Source organism: Leptidea sinapis, chromosome 31, assembly GCF_905404315.1.
Source record: "Leptidea sinapis chromosome 31, ilLepSina1.1, whole genome shotgun sequence".
Classification (NCBI taxonomy): Eukaryota; Metazoa; Arthropoda; class Insecta; order Lepidoptera; family Pieridae; genus Leptidea; species Leptidea sinapis.
In genome coordinates, this window is record NC_066295.1 from 7351198 (window position 1) to 7367060 (window position 15863).

The following is a 15863-nucleotide window of genomic DNA, read 5'->3' on the forward strand; positions in this document are numbered from 1 at the left end:
TTTTTATATCAGTAATTGGAGTCTTTATATTAAAGTTTTCATCAAGTCCTTGGTCCGAGGACAACCAAATAAAATTTATTGATGGTGGAGGTGTTCAGAAGGACTTTTTACCATATTAAAAAGGAACCCAATCCCGCCGCCTCCACAGTTCAGTTATTAAAAGACAAAAAAAGTTATACACCAATTCAAAAAACGGCCGGCAACGCTCTTGTGATTCCTCTGGTGTTGCAAGAGAATGTGGGCGGCGGTGATCACTTAACACCAGGTGACCCGTGCGCTCGTTTGTCCTTCTATTCCATAAAAAAATGTATAATCATATTAAAAATATAATTTTATTGTTAAAATAAAGTGGTGATTAAACTGGGAAATAAAAAGCACAAAAAATCAAGATAAATAATCAGACTTGACATAAAGGTCTTTGTTACAAAGTCATAAAATTTATATAAAAAAAATAGCTCTTACGTCATTGGATGATTGGAAAATCAAAAAAAAATTTTTGTTTTGTTGATTTTATTTAATTTTTGTAGACGATTGTATATTTATATATATTTTTGTGATTTCTTCAATATGGTATGCCTACATTTTGTACAATTAAAAAAATCCGAGGCAGTTATAAACACTGATAAAAATAACCTGAATTCAAAACAATGTAACTTTGTTTCGAATTGAAAGCAAAAATGCGGCATGTAAGTAAGAAAAAAGCTGTTTGTTTTGGTTTGGTGGCGGGATCCTTAATTTTATTTTTACGACCAAATAACATGCCGCGGCAAAACTATGAATATATCAAAAAGGAAAGCATTCTTGAAAGCTTAAAAGTAGCTCAAGGCTTTAATTTTAGTAGCACGGCCCTGGCAAACTGTGATTATTATGATGTAGTGAATGATGATACATCTCTAATGGTGGGTGATCTAGATGGCGATTTAGAAGAAGGCCACAAAATAAAAGAAGGTGGAGAATATGCGCCACTAGAATGTAAGCCAAAGTATAGCACTGCTATAATTGTTCCTTACAGGTAATACACATAATTATGAGGTTTGCTATTCCTTGTGCTACTTGATATAATTCAAATAGGCCTCTTTCACATAAGTGTGGACTTGATTTTTCTGTGTAGTAATACAATTAGAAATAGTTTATATTTATCCCCTTATTCATAATGTTCCGATAACTTAAAACAGCTGTTAAGGAGTGTTTTTTCTCATTCTGACTTAGGTCAATAGAAGAAGACAGAGTGAGAATTAGCAATGTTTTAAGTTAGCAGACTATTATGAATAAGGCGGTTAATGTAAGTCAATTGACCCTTTTGCAATTTTTCCAATTATCTTTTTTTTTTAAATTTTTTAGTGGCATGGGATACTGCCAATTAAATAAGACGGCAGTGTAGCCAGGTGACTAAGATATAAAATCAAAATATTTTGTCTAAAAATATAAATTTCTCTTTCAGAGACAGGGCAGAACACCTGAGAGGTTTCCTAGTCCACATGCATACATTTTTGAGGAGACAACATATACATTATCGTATTTACGTGGTTGAACAAGTTGACACACATCCATTTAATAGAGCAAAATTACTAAATGTTGGTGCTAAGGCTGCAATGAACGCTGGCTATCCTTGTCTGATTCTTCATGATGTAGACTTATTGCCATTGAAGTTAGCAAATATTTATGCATGCACAAGTCTGCCCCGACATATGTCTTCAAATACTTATAAACTAAGGTATCACATACTTACATTGTTAACACATTCCCTGCTAACTATCATGCTATAAGTGTTCAGAAGCTTTCTAAAACACTTGCTTGTTTTAGGTTAAACATTATAATCTTATGCAGTCAAAATTTAATTATGATTAAAATAACTAGCAATTTCAGAGGATATAAAATTAATGTGGGTCACTTAGTGGTAATAAATCACCTTTGTACTTGGGATTCCTCTCATAATATAATAATAATATGGGTTTATACACCTTTTAAGGTTCTTTGTTCTTTAGAAGATTTGAACCAATGGGTTATCACTAAGACGTCTGGATAGTTGAAATTTTAAAGGTTTGATTAAATTATACAAATTTAATTTATTTATTATTTCAGATTTATGTTGCCATATCATAACCAATTGGGTGGTGTTATAGCAATCCTGTCTGAAGACTATAAGGCAATAAATGGCATGAGTAATAAGTACTATGGAACAAGCGGAGATAATGATGACCTGTTCTTTAGAGTTGAAGCAAACAATCTAAAAATGTGTAGATTTGATCCAACTGTCAGCATGTACCATATTCTAAGTAGCGATGAATCTGTTGAAATGTATGTAACAAATTTATATAACAATCACCCAGTTTATATTTTAATTACTTTATGATCATACAATAACTAGCATAGTTTTGTAGAAGTCTGCAAGTTAAATAAAATCACACTTATTTATGTACTTACTAGCTGACCCGGCAAATGTTGTTTTGCCATATAAAGTATAATTCTATGTGTTATTCTGGTTTGTAAGCTATATTATTGTGTTAAAGAAGTACATACATACATCCAGACATACAAACTTTCACATTTATAATATTAATAATATAATATAATAATATTAATAGGATACAAACCATTTTACAGTTTACTGCAGTTAAGTTTAAAATTTTAAGGTGAATAGTGGCATGACACTTACTTTGCCACCCAGTTAAAGTATTATTTACAGCTTCTCACATTAAAAACACAATTCAAGTATATGAAGGTTCTGCACAATATAACAAGTTCTAGGATCTACCATCCTATTGATTCATCCATGAAGTATTTTGTTTCAGTAAACCACTAAAGGAAGAACGTGGAATATTTAAGGATTTGATGTGGAAAGACGGACTAAACACACTGGAATACACTGAAGTTGCAACCGTACTCCATCCATTGTTTACTCATATCATGATTGATACATAGTATTATCAATTTTTTTTTATTGGAAGAGGATGACATACAGGCTTAATGTAGAGTCAAGTTTATATATTGCTGAAGCCCATAATGTCACGCAACATCATTGGAATCACAAGATTGTTGCCAACCTTTATAGCTGAGTACTGACTGAACGAGCAGCCTTCGCTCGCTAGGTAAACCTTCAGTCAGTCAAAACATGCCTCACCCGAATGTGCTGTCTGTCTGTTCACTATAAACTCAAAAACTATTGCACTGATTTTCATGCTGTTTTCACCAATGGATAGCATAGTTCTCGGGGCAGGTTTAAGTATATAATTTGTTAGATTTTTGTAAACATTAGCAATCTTTGTTTGAAGTATAAAGAAATAACTCATCTGGGAGCTTTTAAAATATTAATATACACTAAAATTTACTATTATTTACAGTATCATAAAAGCTAATGGATTATAATGCGCTTCATGCTAGGGAACTAAAATATAGTCTAACATTTATAGCACACCATCTTATCATTTATAATAAAAATAATACCCAACCCGGTTATGAACTTTTAAGAAATAGTGACCACAATAAAAAATATTCATTATGATTGTTCATTTGTTTTTTTTTTTAAATATCCCCATTGAAAACATTCATGGATCAAGATCAGTCATGAAATTCAAATATTTTTATTCAAAATAGGATGTGACATCACCTTCTTGAAAGTCAAAATTTACCACCCACCCATTCGAAAACGAATGCTTCAGACCTGAGAAGAATGGGCGCAACAACCTCATCATTAGATATATCAGGTATTAGTTTATATACACTAATTGGTACCACTTTATCACATTGGGTACTGAAACACAACAACATTTTTGGTTTAACGACCAACGGTGTGGTGCCCTGTTTAGACAAGTGTTTTGTTTAGGAGACTACTGTACCGAGGTCCGAGTGTACTACGGTCTATTGGAATGGTGACTTTCCGGAAATGGACGTAGACAAAATCGTAAAACTAGCTTTTTTTTGAAAATACAAATGATTTGAGTTTTCTTTAGTGTTAATTCCGCCAATATTTGTCTTCAAACAATTCGACACGTGTTTCGCCTGTACACGAGGCATCCTCAGGACGTGTTGTATGTCCAAAATCTGGCACGAGACTCTAGTCTTGTATAATTATGAATTTCCGCAAAGTAACGCCTACTTAATTAAATGTTTTCGAAAAGTATATTCAGCGGTGCCTCGTTTGGCCGTGGCCTAAGACTACTTGTTGATATATGTCACGGCTGTAGCGTTATTATACCGCCACAGAAGAGGGCTCTGCTGGTACACCATTTTGTGGGAACAAGTCATAAGCCACAAGCTAACGCAAACAGTGGCAAATCATAATTGGTCAAGCTTTATCGGACTGACAGGTTGTTTATATGCTATTATATTGTAAGTGCATTTTATTACTGGTCCTGACCATTATTAAATGTGTTTCTTGTGCAAAACTTCAGCATAACTGTTACTTATTTTTGTAATGTTCAAATAAGTCGGGAAGGCTTTGTTGAAACGATAATTTTATCTATGACCTAATAAAAGTAAGAAACTGTTTCTGCCTAGCATTTCATTGTATATAAGTGTACCGTATATAATATATATTATGTAGAGTAGCCATTCCGAACATATTATAGGACACATCTTAACAAATATTAATTATTTACTAAATATTAAAAACCCTTTCTTACTATTAAAACCTTAAAATAACATAATATATGGATCTTATATTAATTTAATTTCTATTTGCCAGCGCAGTTGGTGCATATATTTTTACTTGCATTATTTTTATGTGTACATAGTAGGGTTTCCGATTTCTCGAGGTTTTTTAGTTCTCGGGTGTCGAGACTTCTCGAGCCTGATTTCTCGGGTCTTCTCGGGTTGTCGAGAAAAAATAAAATACGTCTAAATTTTTGTTTAATTAATAAAAAAGAGTCTTTAATTTAACTGTGTTTTTTTTACATGAAAAAAATCAACATAATTTTTAACAAAAAAAACAAGTTCTCAATAAAAAATCAGCTCAAAACAAAATTGCTAACTAAAAACAATCATACTTCTTCTTCTTATCATAACTAATCTCATCTCACTAATCTGTAATAAAAAACAAAATCTCTGTTAACAATCAGCTTAAAACAAACATCTTAACTAAAAACAATCATACTTCTTCTTATTATAACTAATCTCACTAATTTAATAAAAAACAAAATCTCTGTTAACAATCAGCTTAAAACAAACATCTTAATTCTTAACTAAAACAATCATAATTTTTCTCATCATAACTAAAGATCACTCACTAATCTCACTATGTGGGTGGTATGGTATCACAATTTTTGGCAGTTTTAATGTAATTAAATAAGAGATATCTATCTACTATTAATACGAAAAATATAACTGTCTTTAAGCCTGCTTATTAATTCTTATGAAATATGCCTTAAGATAAACCAAAGCATTAATAGATTTATCAGACAGCCGGCTCCTAATCTTACTGACCACATTTCCCGATATGGAAAATACCCTTTTTGTGTTGAAGTCGGCTTGAATGAAATTAATGCTTTGTATAGTGTTTCCAGATTAGGGGTCCTCTTGCCTGTTTTTTCAAATAGCAAAAACTCTTTTTTTATAATTGATTTGGAAAGCACCACAGCATTAGTTGATTCACCATTTCTCGAAACACCTTTTATTGCTCTCTCTAATTGAGCTGCAAAGCTGTCTTGTTCAGTTTCTGATTCGCTTACGCATGCTTCGACAACTTCTGAATTATTTCCTGTCGAAGGTGCTGTAGTAGTGGGAACAGTGGGGTATAGACGATTGAATAAGTCTTCAGCGTATCCAATTAAAAATGTCTTGCTATTATCGGTAAAATAAGCACTCTTTTTGAGAATAAAATTATCGGGGCTGTTTAGGTAGCGTAGCAGCGATATTAGAGGTGTATTCCGACGATCTGATATTTTCATTTTAAGAGATTCTACTAACTGAAGAGCCAAAGGGTCGTCGATACTATGCACTAACAATTCTCTTATTTGATTAAAAACAAAAGTTTTATTTCTTTAACATACCTATTCATTTTAAACAAAAATATTATTTTGGTAATACAAAAGTACTTACAAAACAAAACAAACACTTGAACTATTTAAATAAATAATAACAATACTTACCTGTTTGTTCTGCGATTCTATTACTCGTGCGTCACTAAATAGTAAATACACTCACTATGCTGGGTTTATGATCCGACCGATCCGAACACGGCGGGAGTTGAAACACGAATGAACAAAATACAACTGGGGTCGCGTCGCGCTTGCGTTTGTCGGCAAAAACTAAGGATACCGACAGACACGAGCCGTGCTGTCAAAGGATGCCGCTGCCGCCTCGCATTTACAAAGAAAGCTAAGCGTAAAAATGTTTATTTAAACTTCTCGATGTCTCGACTTTTCTCGAGCTGAATTTCCCGGGTACGAGACCGACCGATTTCCACAACAAACCCTAGTACATAGACTGTGACAGCTGTGAAAACGTCGAAAAGATAGCGGCGAAATGTCTCTATTTTTCAGCTAAACTTAAGACATAGCATGCACACTAAAGTAATAAACCTGTAATAAGAGGTGTAAATTATCTTAGTCAATTTTATATCTTAATATATTATATAAATCCAATGTTGAACATAGTGTTTAAAGTCTCTTTGTCCAGTGTCTTGATGTTTGTTTCCAGTGAACTCCTAAACAAATGAACGGATTTTAGTGGGAATTACTTCATGGAGTGCAGTTTAGTCTTACTTGAGAGATAGGATAGTTTTAATTTCGATTTGGGACCCATAATTATTTTAATTTCCAATATATGTTTGTATGGACATATTATCTATGAGAGAATTTATTGACGCATGATTCGACAGTTCTGCTGTGAAAAAATTTCATTATAACAGGGAGAAATTTTTACGAAATAATTCTTGATGTTATGAAATATTAGAGCAACATCTGTACCTATCAGATCAGATATTTATAAAAAATAATATTATAATATCATTTTGCAATGCTAAGTAGGTACTATATCTAATAATAATAAATACAATGTCTTATGTATTAACTTTATTCAATGGTCCCTTATAAAACATAATACCATCATACAATATATGTATCACACAACAATAATTATTAATAATAGTCAAGTCTAATAACTTAAATGATACTTAGCAACACACAAATAAGCACCCCTCAAAAATATCACAAATAAAAATCCACTCCTTAAATATGTATATCTTACCCTCACAATAAAATTTACAAAACAACATATCAGTTATTAAATTAATGGATTTTAGAAATCATTATAAAATTCATGGAATCTATTACTAATATTTTTTCTCAAAAAATAAATTCACCTTTGAGATTCTAAAACATCCTAGGCATGAATTTATTTCGATGTTAAAAGTATTTTGCAATTCAAATTATGTATAATGAATAATAAACCTTATTAGTAATTACTTTTTTTTATGACAATAAGGCGAGATCAGCAGATCTTTCAGCTGATGGTAATTGATGCTCCATGTCCATCATAATGCAATGCCGCTCAGTGTTCTTGAAAAACCCAAAAATTCTTAGTGGCACTATACTTGAGCGTGTCACCTTGTGACATCTGATATTAAGTCTCATTTGTCCAGTAATTTCACTAGCTACGGCACCCTTCAGACGGTCATAATGGAAACAAATATTTATGACACCAATGCATAATAATTATGTTACCTACACATTACAAACAAAATAACTTGCAAATTAGAAGTACTGTAATAACAATTTGTAATGAAAGTATTTAAATGACAGTAATGTCACAGGTAATATATATTTGGCCATTTCAAAACCTCCACCCCCATAATATGCTTCAAAATCAAGGCCGCAAAACCAGCATGCACACTAACCCTAATACAAATGCAAATACTAGCTTAAGATTTGAGCCCACATGTAACCATATGGGCAATTGTGATTTTACAACTTGTTCATTGTGTGTTGGAAGGAGTAATATTGCTATGCAACATATGCTCACCGCAACAGCTACTATGTTCACTGGCTGATGATCTCTGTAGAGAGAATAATTTAATAAAATATACATTTAAATGTGGTTATTATTACAGCGACTTATCAACATCAGTTTTCACTTTAAGTTATAAGGAGATTCATAAACCTAAGTTGCCTAAGCAATGTGCAATCTTCACTTCTCAATGATATGTAGTGGTTTGTTATTCTGTCATAATTAATTGAATAGCAACTCTTATATCTGGGTAGCATCTCAAAGATATGCAATGTTTGCTGTGGTCATCAAACTGGCAATCCATTGATTGTATTGTGGATTGCACTTGTTGATTACAAGATCATCAGAGTCTTAATAATTCAAACTATTCAAGATATACCTAACTCAGTTTAAGTAAATTTGATTGTAGTAAGCATGTTTATTTAAATTTATATAATGTTAAAGAACTTCTTACTTTTCAAAACACAATAACTTCACAGTTTGGCATGTACAATTTGCTATCCAAGATTTATAATATTTTCATCGGCAATTAGTGATGGAACATAATAGGGTTGTTTCATATAAAGGACCCCAGTTTGCGATTTAAAGAATGGTCACAATTATTGCAACTACTTATTTTAAGATAAAAAATCATAGCTTTATAAAAAGATTTTTTTGGTGACAAAAACTAAATATAATAAAGAGTTTGGGTGGTAAATACCTGTAATGTGATGGGTGGTTGCATATTACTTTTGAGTGGTCTTCCATTTGTTTAGCTGGTGCAGATCTATTAGATAAGGGAAGAAAATTATCACCCATACTATCCTGACTTATGCTTACAGGTTCCCCTTCCATTAACTTTGTAGGAATGTCCCTTTTCCCTAATGCCTAAAATAATTATAAAGCCAGTAAAATATAGTAATTAGCACTTAGATTTCACTAAGTTTTAAACAATAATTATCGATTACCTGTTGTGTATTTTTGTCATACATTGTGATCCTAAATTTTTCAATTACATTACAATGTGAAACAGATGGTTGAGTATAACGAACTACGATGTCAATGCAGCTCTGGGGGGCTATTATACCCTCTGGGTCTATTACTGTAAATTTGTTCGGAGATGTACTCAAGACTGTAAAATAGGCAGTTATTAATATTAACACTACTAGGTCAAAATAAAATGGGTTTAATATTTATAATAAATATACAATTTACCTTTGAAATTAACAGAAAAGTCATACGGATTGTAAACAGTTAATAATTGTTTGTGAGTATGTCTAGCATTTAAATAAAATTCTAATGACACAGGAAACACAAATACAGGAAAGTTTTTCATTTTGCGACAGCAGTTCAGCACAAATATTTTATACCACAAAGCGTAACCACGACAGTCTACTCTCAACTCTAACAGGCACAGAAATCAGATCCACACACAAAACAATAATACTCCTAGCGGAGCTACCAAGTGAAAGCTGAAACCTAGTGTTTAAATTATCTTTAGCTGAAACTTCAGAGTTCAGTTTCAATTTTCACACAACACATATATTATTATACTCTTTGCACAACACAAAACACAACAAATAATTGTAAATATTTTTTTATTGTACAAGGCATAGGTGGAGCCATACAGCCACCACAGAAGACTATTACCAGGGGTGGGACAGACGCCTTAAGTGACGTTTTCAAAAGACTTAAGTGCCATCTGTTAGTTGGCCCGAAAATGATAGCTTTGGCAGCTGTCACTCGCTTTGAAACCTATCAACTTTTCTTTAATTGTGTTACTGCCCACTGGTCGTAAAATGATGGCTACGCCTAGTGTTTGCACTTGTATGTAGCTCTCGTGTTCCATTTTGCATATTTACACTACTAAATCTATCCTTTATGTTCTATCTTGTCACAAAATTAGATAACTAACTCTACGCGCAATTTCAACATGGTAAAAAATTGCAATACCTACATTAAAAAGTAGAGTTAGTTATTTAATTGCGTCAGAACATTAAAATTGAATCTTATTATTTCGAGCATATAGTTATTTTCGGGGCCAATCTTCAGATGGCGCCAGCTTTCAAATAGATTGCTCATAATGCGTAGAGAGGGGTCTCTTTTCCCTATATATTATTATACTCTTTGACTATTACTCTAATGAGACAGGATCCCTTTACCTAGTCGGAGTAATGAGACAGCCACCGTCAAAGGTTTATTCTAAATACTCTATCTACTACAAAGATGGTCGAGGGAGGCGATGGCTGGTCCATGCGTCATGCTCATGAACGGGTGCTACCCGTGGTGGCTGGATGATCTTGTTACCGGGAGGTCTGCTTGATGTCTTTTTTATTATTATTATTTCCTTTAAAGTTAAAGCTATTATATATTTTATTTTATGAAATGCTCACATAATGCCTCTATCTATTTATTGGCGGTATGTGTGGATTGATGCATCTACTATACTCAATAACTCTTGTGTTTATAAGTATTAATTTACCTTTTTTTCTTTTTTTGACTTACTCGTGTAAGCCTTTCAGTTTTTGACATTTGAGTATTTTGTTGCGTCACTTTGCATATATTGTAATTGAAATGATTTCTAAAACAATTAAAATGTAAATCTTGACTTAAAAGAGTGGCAACGAGTTTCTTGCTATTTCTTCTCATGAGCTCAACCCTTTACGAAGTAGCGGTAAATTAAATAAGACACATTTTTTTTTACATTTATAAGTGTCATTTCTGTGACCTAAATAATAAGAGTGAATAATAAGTGAATAAAGAGTTTTTGAATTTAAATTTTGAAAGGTTTCAAAGCGAGTGACATTTGCCAAAGCTATCATTTTCGGGCCAACTAACAGATGGCACTTAAGTCTTTTGAAAACGTCACTTTAAGGCGTCTGTCCCACCCCTGATCTATGATTAATATTAATTTTTCTTTTGCTTATTTATGAATAAGCGAGCAACAGCTCGCTTACTGAGATCTATAGATCTTATAAGAATAGACACCTTAAAATTTAAACCTGATGGCCTGATTAAATAAACCATGGACAGTTTTGACTCATCTTGGGTACAAAATAGGACCTTGTTTTTTCAAAGTCGAGTCAATTTAATCCATAAAGACATTATGTGAATAGAATTTCCTAGCTTAATTTCTTACGTACGTACATAAGTACACATACTTTTATTATATAATAAGGAAAAAAAGGGATAAATGAGATGGAGGATCACCAACCTTTAAGTTGGGTGTAACTCTTTATATTGGGAGGACCACTAAGCTTGAATTGGTAATTGATTCCACAAAGTGCGAGGCAAGCAGTTTCTCGCAATGCGTAGGTATGCCGTATGGGTGTAGAATGCCAGACGTCAAAATGATGTGTTTGCATTTTGACATAATGCTTTTAAATACTTCCCGTGATATTCGTCATAGAATGATGCAAAGAAAACCCACATTAGCCAAAGAGTCAAACAGATCGAAGATGACTGGTTCATCGATGATTCGAGCCGCTCGAGCTCTTTGTTGTAATCGGTCAAATTGAGCTTGTACTAGGAAGCCCACATTCATGTGTGACCACAGAACCATGTGAAATTAAATTTGAGCCTTATATAGTTGCAGGTGGTGGCTTGAAGTGAAGTACTGTCTCATCTTACTGAGTAGGTACACCATGATTCAAATAAAATTATAACAATAGTTTATGAACGATGCGGGACTCGAACCCACGACCTCTCGCGTTCCGTGCGAGTGCTCTTCCAGAGATCTAACCGCTCGAGTGACGTATCGTCATAAAAACTTGTATTCTTTGTTCAACTCTCAGGTTGTTGCTACATCTACAGGATCCACTTTACAGTTGATATGATCAGACGGATCATATAATGAACAATATGAAATCAGAAAATAACGTCGTGCTTGAAATATTATAAGATCGATGGCATGCGTCGAAATTTTGAGAAAAAGGAAATGAGTTTTTCTTATTTTTTGTAGTTAAATGATGTATTTTTTTATATTAGGTATATACAAGTCCGGCAAATTATTATTCCTGCCGCCGAATATCACCTTCGCAAGACACATATTAGGATATCATCCCCACCATCTGGATGTGTGGCGGTCCGCCAGTGTGGTTTTAAAGGAAATTTCTTCCACGACTAACCAGGCTGTAGAATGTCCACGTGCTTCCTAGGACGATACAACGTGGGTACCTCCAAGAAAAGCGCGCAAGTACACTTTTCTTAGGGGCCGGCAACGCCTTGTGATTCCTCTGGTGTTGCAAGAGAATGTGGGCGGCGGTGATCACTTTTTAACATCAGATGACCCGCACACTCGCTTGTCTTCGCTTCCATTAAAAAAAGAATGTTGAGAGCAGGCCATGTCTTCGCAGACTGACTGACCTAAATTTGTAGTTCAAGGAATTCAGTTTTTTACATTTCACAAATTAAATTATTTATTGGACAATACTAAGTTTTAAAAGAAAACAATATTCTATAGCTAGATAATATTTTATTTTAACAATACAGAATGAATTACAAGCATTCCTAAAGAAACTAAAATAACTAAATAATTTATTAACCACGTTACAGCTGTAACACTTATCTGCTAAATTATCACCTTTTTTAATAACACAGACTAGATAAAAGATCGCGCCCCTAATATCGAAAGTGAAGCACTTATGTCAAACCAGTTTTATCACAGTTGGGCTGTTCAAATATGGTATATCGAGTAGGTATTGGTATCTCGGACCTATTATTACACTGGACGAAGCTAATTTCAAATGCGTACCAATTGTTTATTATGTGTGTCATTTCTACTAGTAGTAGCTGTAGTTTTACTATCATATTGAGAACATGCAAATCTTTCATTTTTATCGAATAAGTATCTAATGTCTTTGTCTTTAAGGCCGTTGTCCAGCAGTGGACAAATGATTTCGAAGTATCTAATACAAAATCACTGAGTATAATGAAGAATTAATTTCTGAATGAACAAAATACAGCTACACATGACATATTTTCACTTTGTCAATAGATTTTAAACAAAACCAATGAAATGTATGAATATTTTACTTAATTTATACACCAAATCGCATTGTTTTGACTGACTAGACCATCTCGGTATCACAGAAGCTGCCACAATTTACACGTACAGTGCGACGTTGCCAACTTACATAAGCTATCCTTATTACTCATGCAAAGATTTCGAGAAATGGACAGAGATGACAATACACATAGTATAAGAGCGGCAACAACTCAAAGCAAACCTTTTTTTTCCGAGAGGAGTAAAATACATTTACGTATTGAAGACCCCGAAACGGGGCCCATATGTCGGGCTCGGGTGTAAACACCCCCTACCGACTAAAAACCTCCTCTGTGCTGATAGCCCTGAAGGTTTTTACAGCGAAGCCGGGCGGGGGCCTTGGAGGCCGAAAATGTAGCTCACAGGCGCGGGGCGTCTCGGACGGAGATGCCCACTAGGCTGGATGGAGAGAAGATCACTAACGATCTAATATATCTGTTAGTCCAGTGGACTCTAGGTTTTCAAAGCAAGCTATAGCTCCGTCCAGTATAATAATTGGTCAGTGATTGGAATATTTTTTATGAGATTAAAGGGCAAGTAAAGCCAACGGATCAATAATTGATCGTTAGTTAGCACCTCCACACAAAATCTCTTCTAACACCAGAGGAATTGCATTATTGACAGCTTTTGACAAATTCCGTGCGCTGATGATGTTACTGAGAGAAATATGTGAAAAATGTCGCTTGTTGGAGTTCCATTCATATTTTATAGATATAATTATTTTTCTTTCCTTTTTAAGTTTTGTTTTTAATTTAGACTACTTTACGTGTCATGCATACGAATTATGAGAACACATTTATTTAACTATTACTAGTGAAAGATAATATCTTATTTAAGTAAATAATACGTTAAAAAAGCTATTAAATCACAAATCTGTATAAAAATAGTGCATCACTTTTGACATGACTGGCATATTTTAATCTCTTTTATAATCCGTGCCGTCCGTAAGATTATGCTACCATTTTAATAAATATTTCTTAACTATAGTTGTCTAATGAACCAATGATTATCATTATTAATTATAAATGGTAATAATACAGCGTTTAGTAAAATTGTTTAGACATATTTATTTATATAGTTGAGAGTAGTACTCTTAGACAAACAGAAGCATTTGCACTGTTAATCATTAAAGCGTGAAATTATACTAGACGCGGTGTAATATGGCTTTTTTTTCACACATCAATTCGCATGTCGAGCCTGTGTAAAGCCCGCTCCACATTGACGACGAGAATCTCGCGAGAACAACACGAGATACGTGAATGTGAAACCGATTAACATATTCTTCGCAGGTTCTCGCCTCGGTCTCCGATTTTTGGTTTTATGGCGCGAGACAAAAGCTGAGAACGCAAGAACAGACGAGAACTTCTATTGACTCCACACTCGCATGTTTCTCAGTGGCGGCAGCGAACGACTCGTTGATTATAAGTTTTGCGTGGTATTTACTGAGCTATCAATATGAACCGGATTTGGACGACTGAACTAGAATTGGTAGTGTATAATAAAATTTCTAGTTTTTAGTTAGTTTAAAATATTATAAAAGTAAACTAAAAATCCAACGTATTAGCAACTTAATGGAATTACACATTGCTGAATTAAAAAAAAAAGCAGGAGTTACTTCTGCGTCCATTGTCATCGAGCGTGAGGTCTGTGTTGAGAACCTTGCGAGTGTCTACCCAGAGAAGCTCTCGCCGAGAATGTGTCTGAGATTCTTACCGAGGTTATCGGCGAGGATCTCGTGTGAGTGTAGAGCGGGCTTAAGACGAACATAAACGGAGAAAAAAATATGATACAAAACCCGCGCTTTCATGGGCAAGCCAGCGATATTAGTGACTTAAGCTTCAGCTACTCATTTCAAAAACTGTCAGTCGAGATTCTAGAGTATGGTATGCAAACTGAAGTCAATCAGACGTCCATGTCACAAGGTCCCACATCCTTGCATCAACACACTGGTGTTTTATAGTTTTTTTTTCTAATTTGAAGAGTTTCAAGCTAGGCAAGTTTTGCAGTTAATAATCTACACGATGAGACTTACATTTATTTTTGTCCCAATACACTTATCGACGGTAACTCACTTTATCCGTACACGCTGTCTATCAATGGGACGACGTATAGCTTACCAGCGATAGAAGTGTGTATGGAAATTTCAATTGACGCATCCCAATACAAGGCGATAAGAATGACTTAACGTGTATATGGGGACAGTTTCAGGTTATTGATAGCTAATTACTGACAGTAGAAGGTAGTAATTTATCTCTATCTGTAGATAGTTTATTGGGAACGGCCGTTAAAAAATTTAATTTTTTCTAGTTGTGGAGGGAATATATGTTTTGAAAATGGAATTACGGTTAGATACTGATTACCTAATTTACATTAAGAGGTTTTTTATACAGTTTTTTTTTGTTTGGAAGGGAATTCAACCCTATTTCGAGTTGTGGACGTTTACGACTTAAATTGATTTTATTTTCTTGCTAAAAAAATTATAAACATTAATCTCCTAGAGGTAAAGATTCCTAAGTTCTCATTGTTAATTTTTATTTATATTAATTTATAGCGGAGTCATTTGTGAAAAGACACTCGTGCTCAAACTTTACTAGTAAAGTGAAATAATTTTTTTATTTTTATAAACATTTTAGTATGAAATTATTAATATGAAAACTGTATTTACTAGTATGGGAGAAAAATGTCCCAGAGAAATGTCAAATGATTTATAATATTAAATGTAATTTTTTTGGCCTTAATTTGGACTAAGTGATTTGCACTGTTATTATATAATATAACCAGTTTCACTTTGTCAAGTGCGATTCACGGACGAGTAAAAAAAGAAGAACTCCGCGCCGTGATATTAGCAAGTGAAGCACCGTTATGCTAGTGTGTGTGAGGTTACGGGGGATACTAG

General features: G+C 33.7%; 3 protein-coding genes across 3 annotated transcripts in view; 1 reads left to right on the forward strand and 2 right to left on the reverse strand.

The window, feature by feature from the left end:
- LOC126974079 (ATP-binding cassette sub-family B member 10, mitochondrial) overlaps positions 1–15863 on the reverse strand; it is a 220971-nt gene that overhangs the window by 94628 nt on the left and 110480 nt on the right. The gene's annotated exons all lie outside the window — the stretch shown is intronic.
- Positions 461–3507, forward strand: LOC126974123 (beta-1,4-galactosyltransferase 1-like). Its single transcript, XM_050821550.1, has 4 exons — positions 461–1012; positions 1442–1714; positions 2083–2298; positions 2793–3507. The coding sequence occupies exons 1-4, from the start codon at positions 678–680 to the stop codon at positions 2920–2922; spliced, it is 954 nt and encodes a 317-aa protein (XP_050677507.1). The 5' UTR covers positions 461–677; the 3' UTR covers positions 2923–3507.
- LOC126974143 (motile sperm domain-containing protein 1-like) lies at positions 6994–9503 on the reverse strand. Its single transcript, XM_050821579.1, has 4 exons — positions 9139–9503; positions 8892–9055; positions 8645–8811; positions 6994–7993 (listed from the first exon to the last, which is right to left on the reverse strand). Exons 1-4 carry the CDS (start codon positions 9257–9259, stop codon positions 7804–7806), a joined length of 642 nt encoding a protein of 213 aa, XP_050677536.1. The 5' UTR covers positions 9260–9503; the 3' UTR covers positions 6994–7803.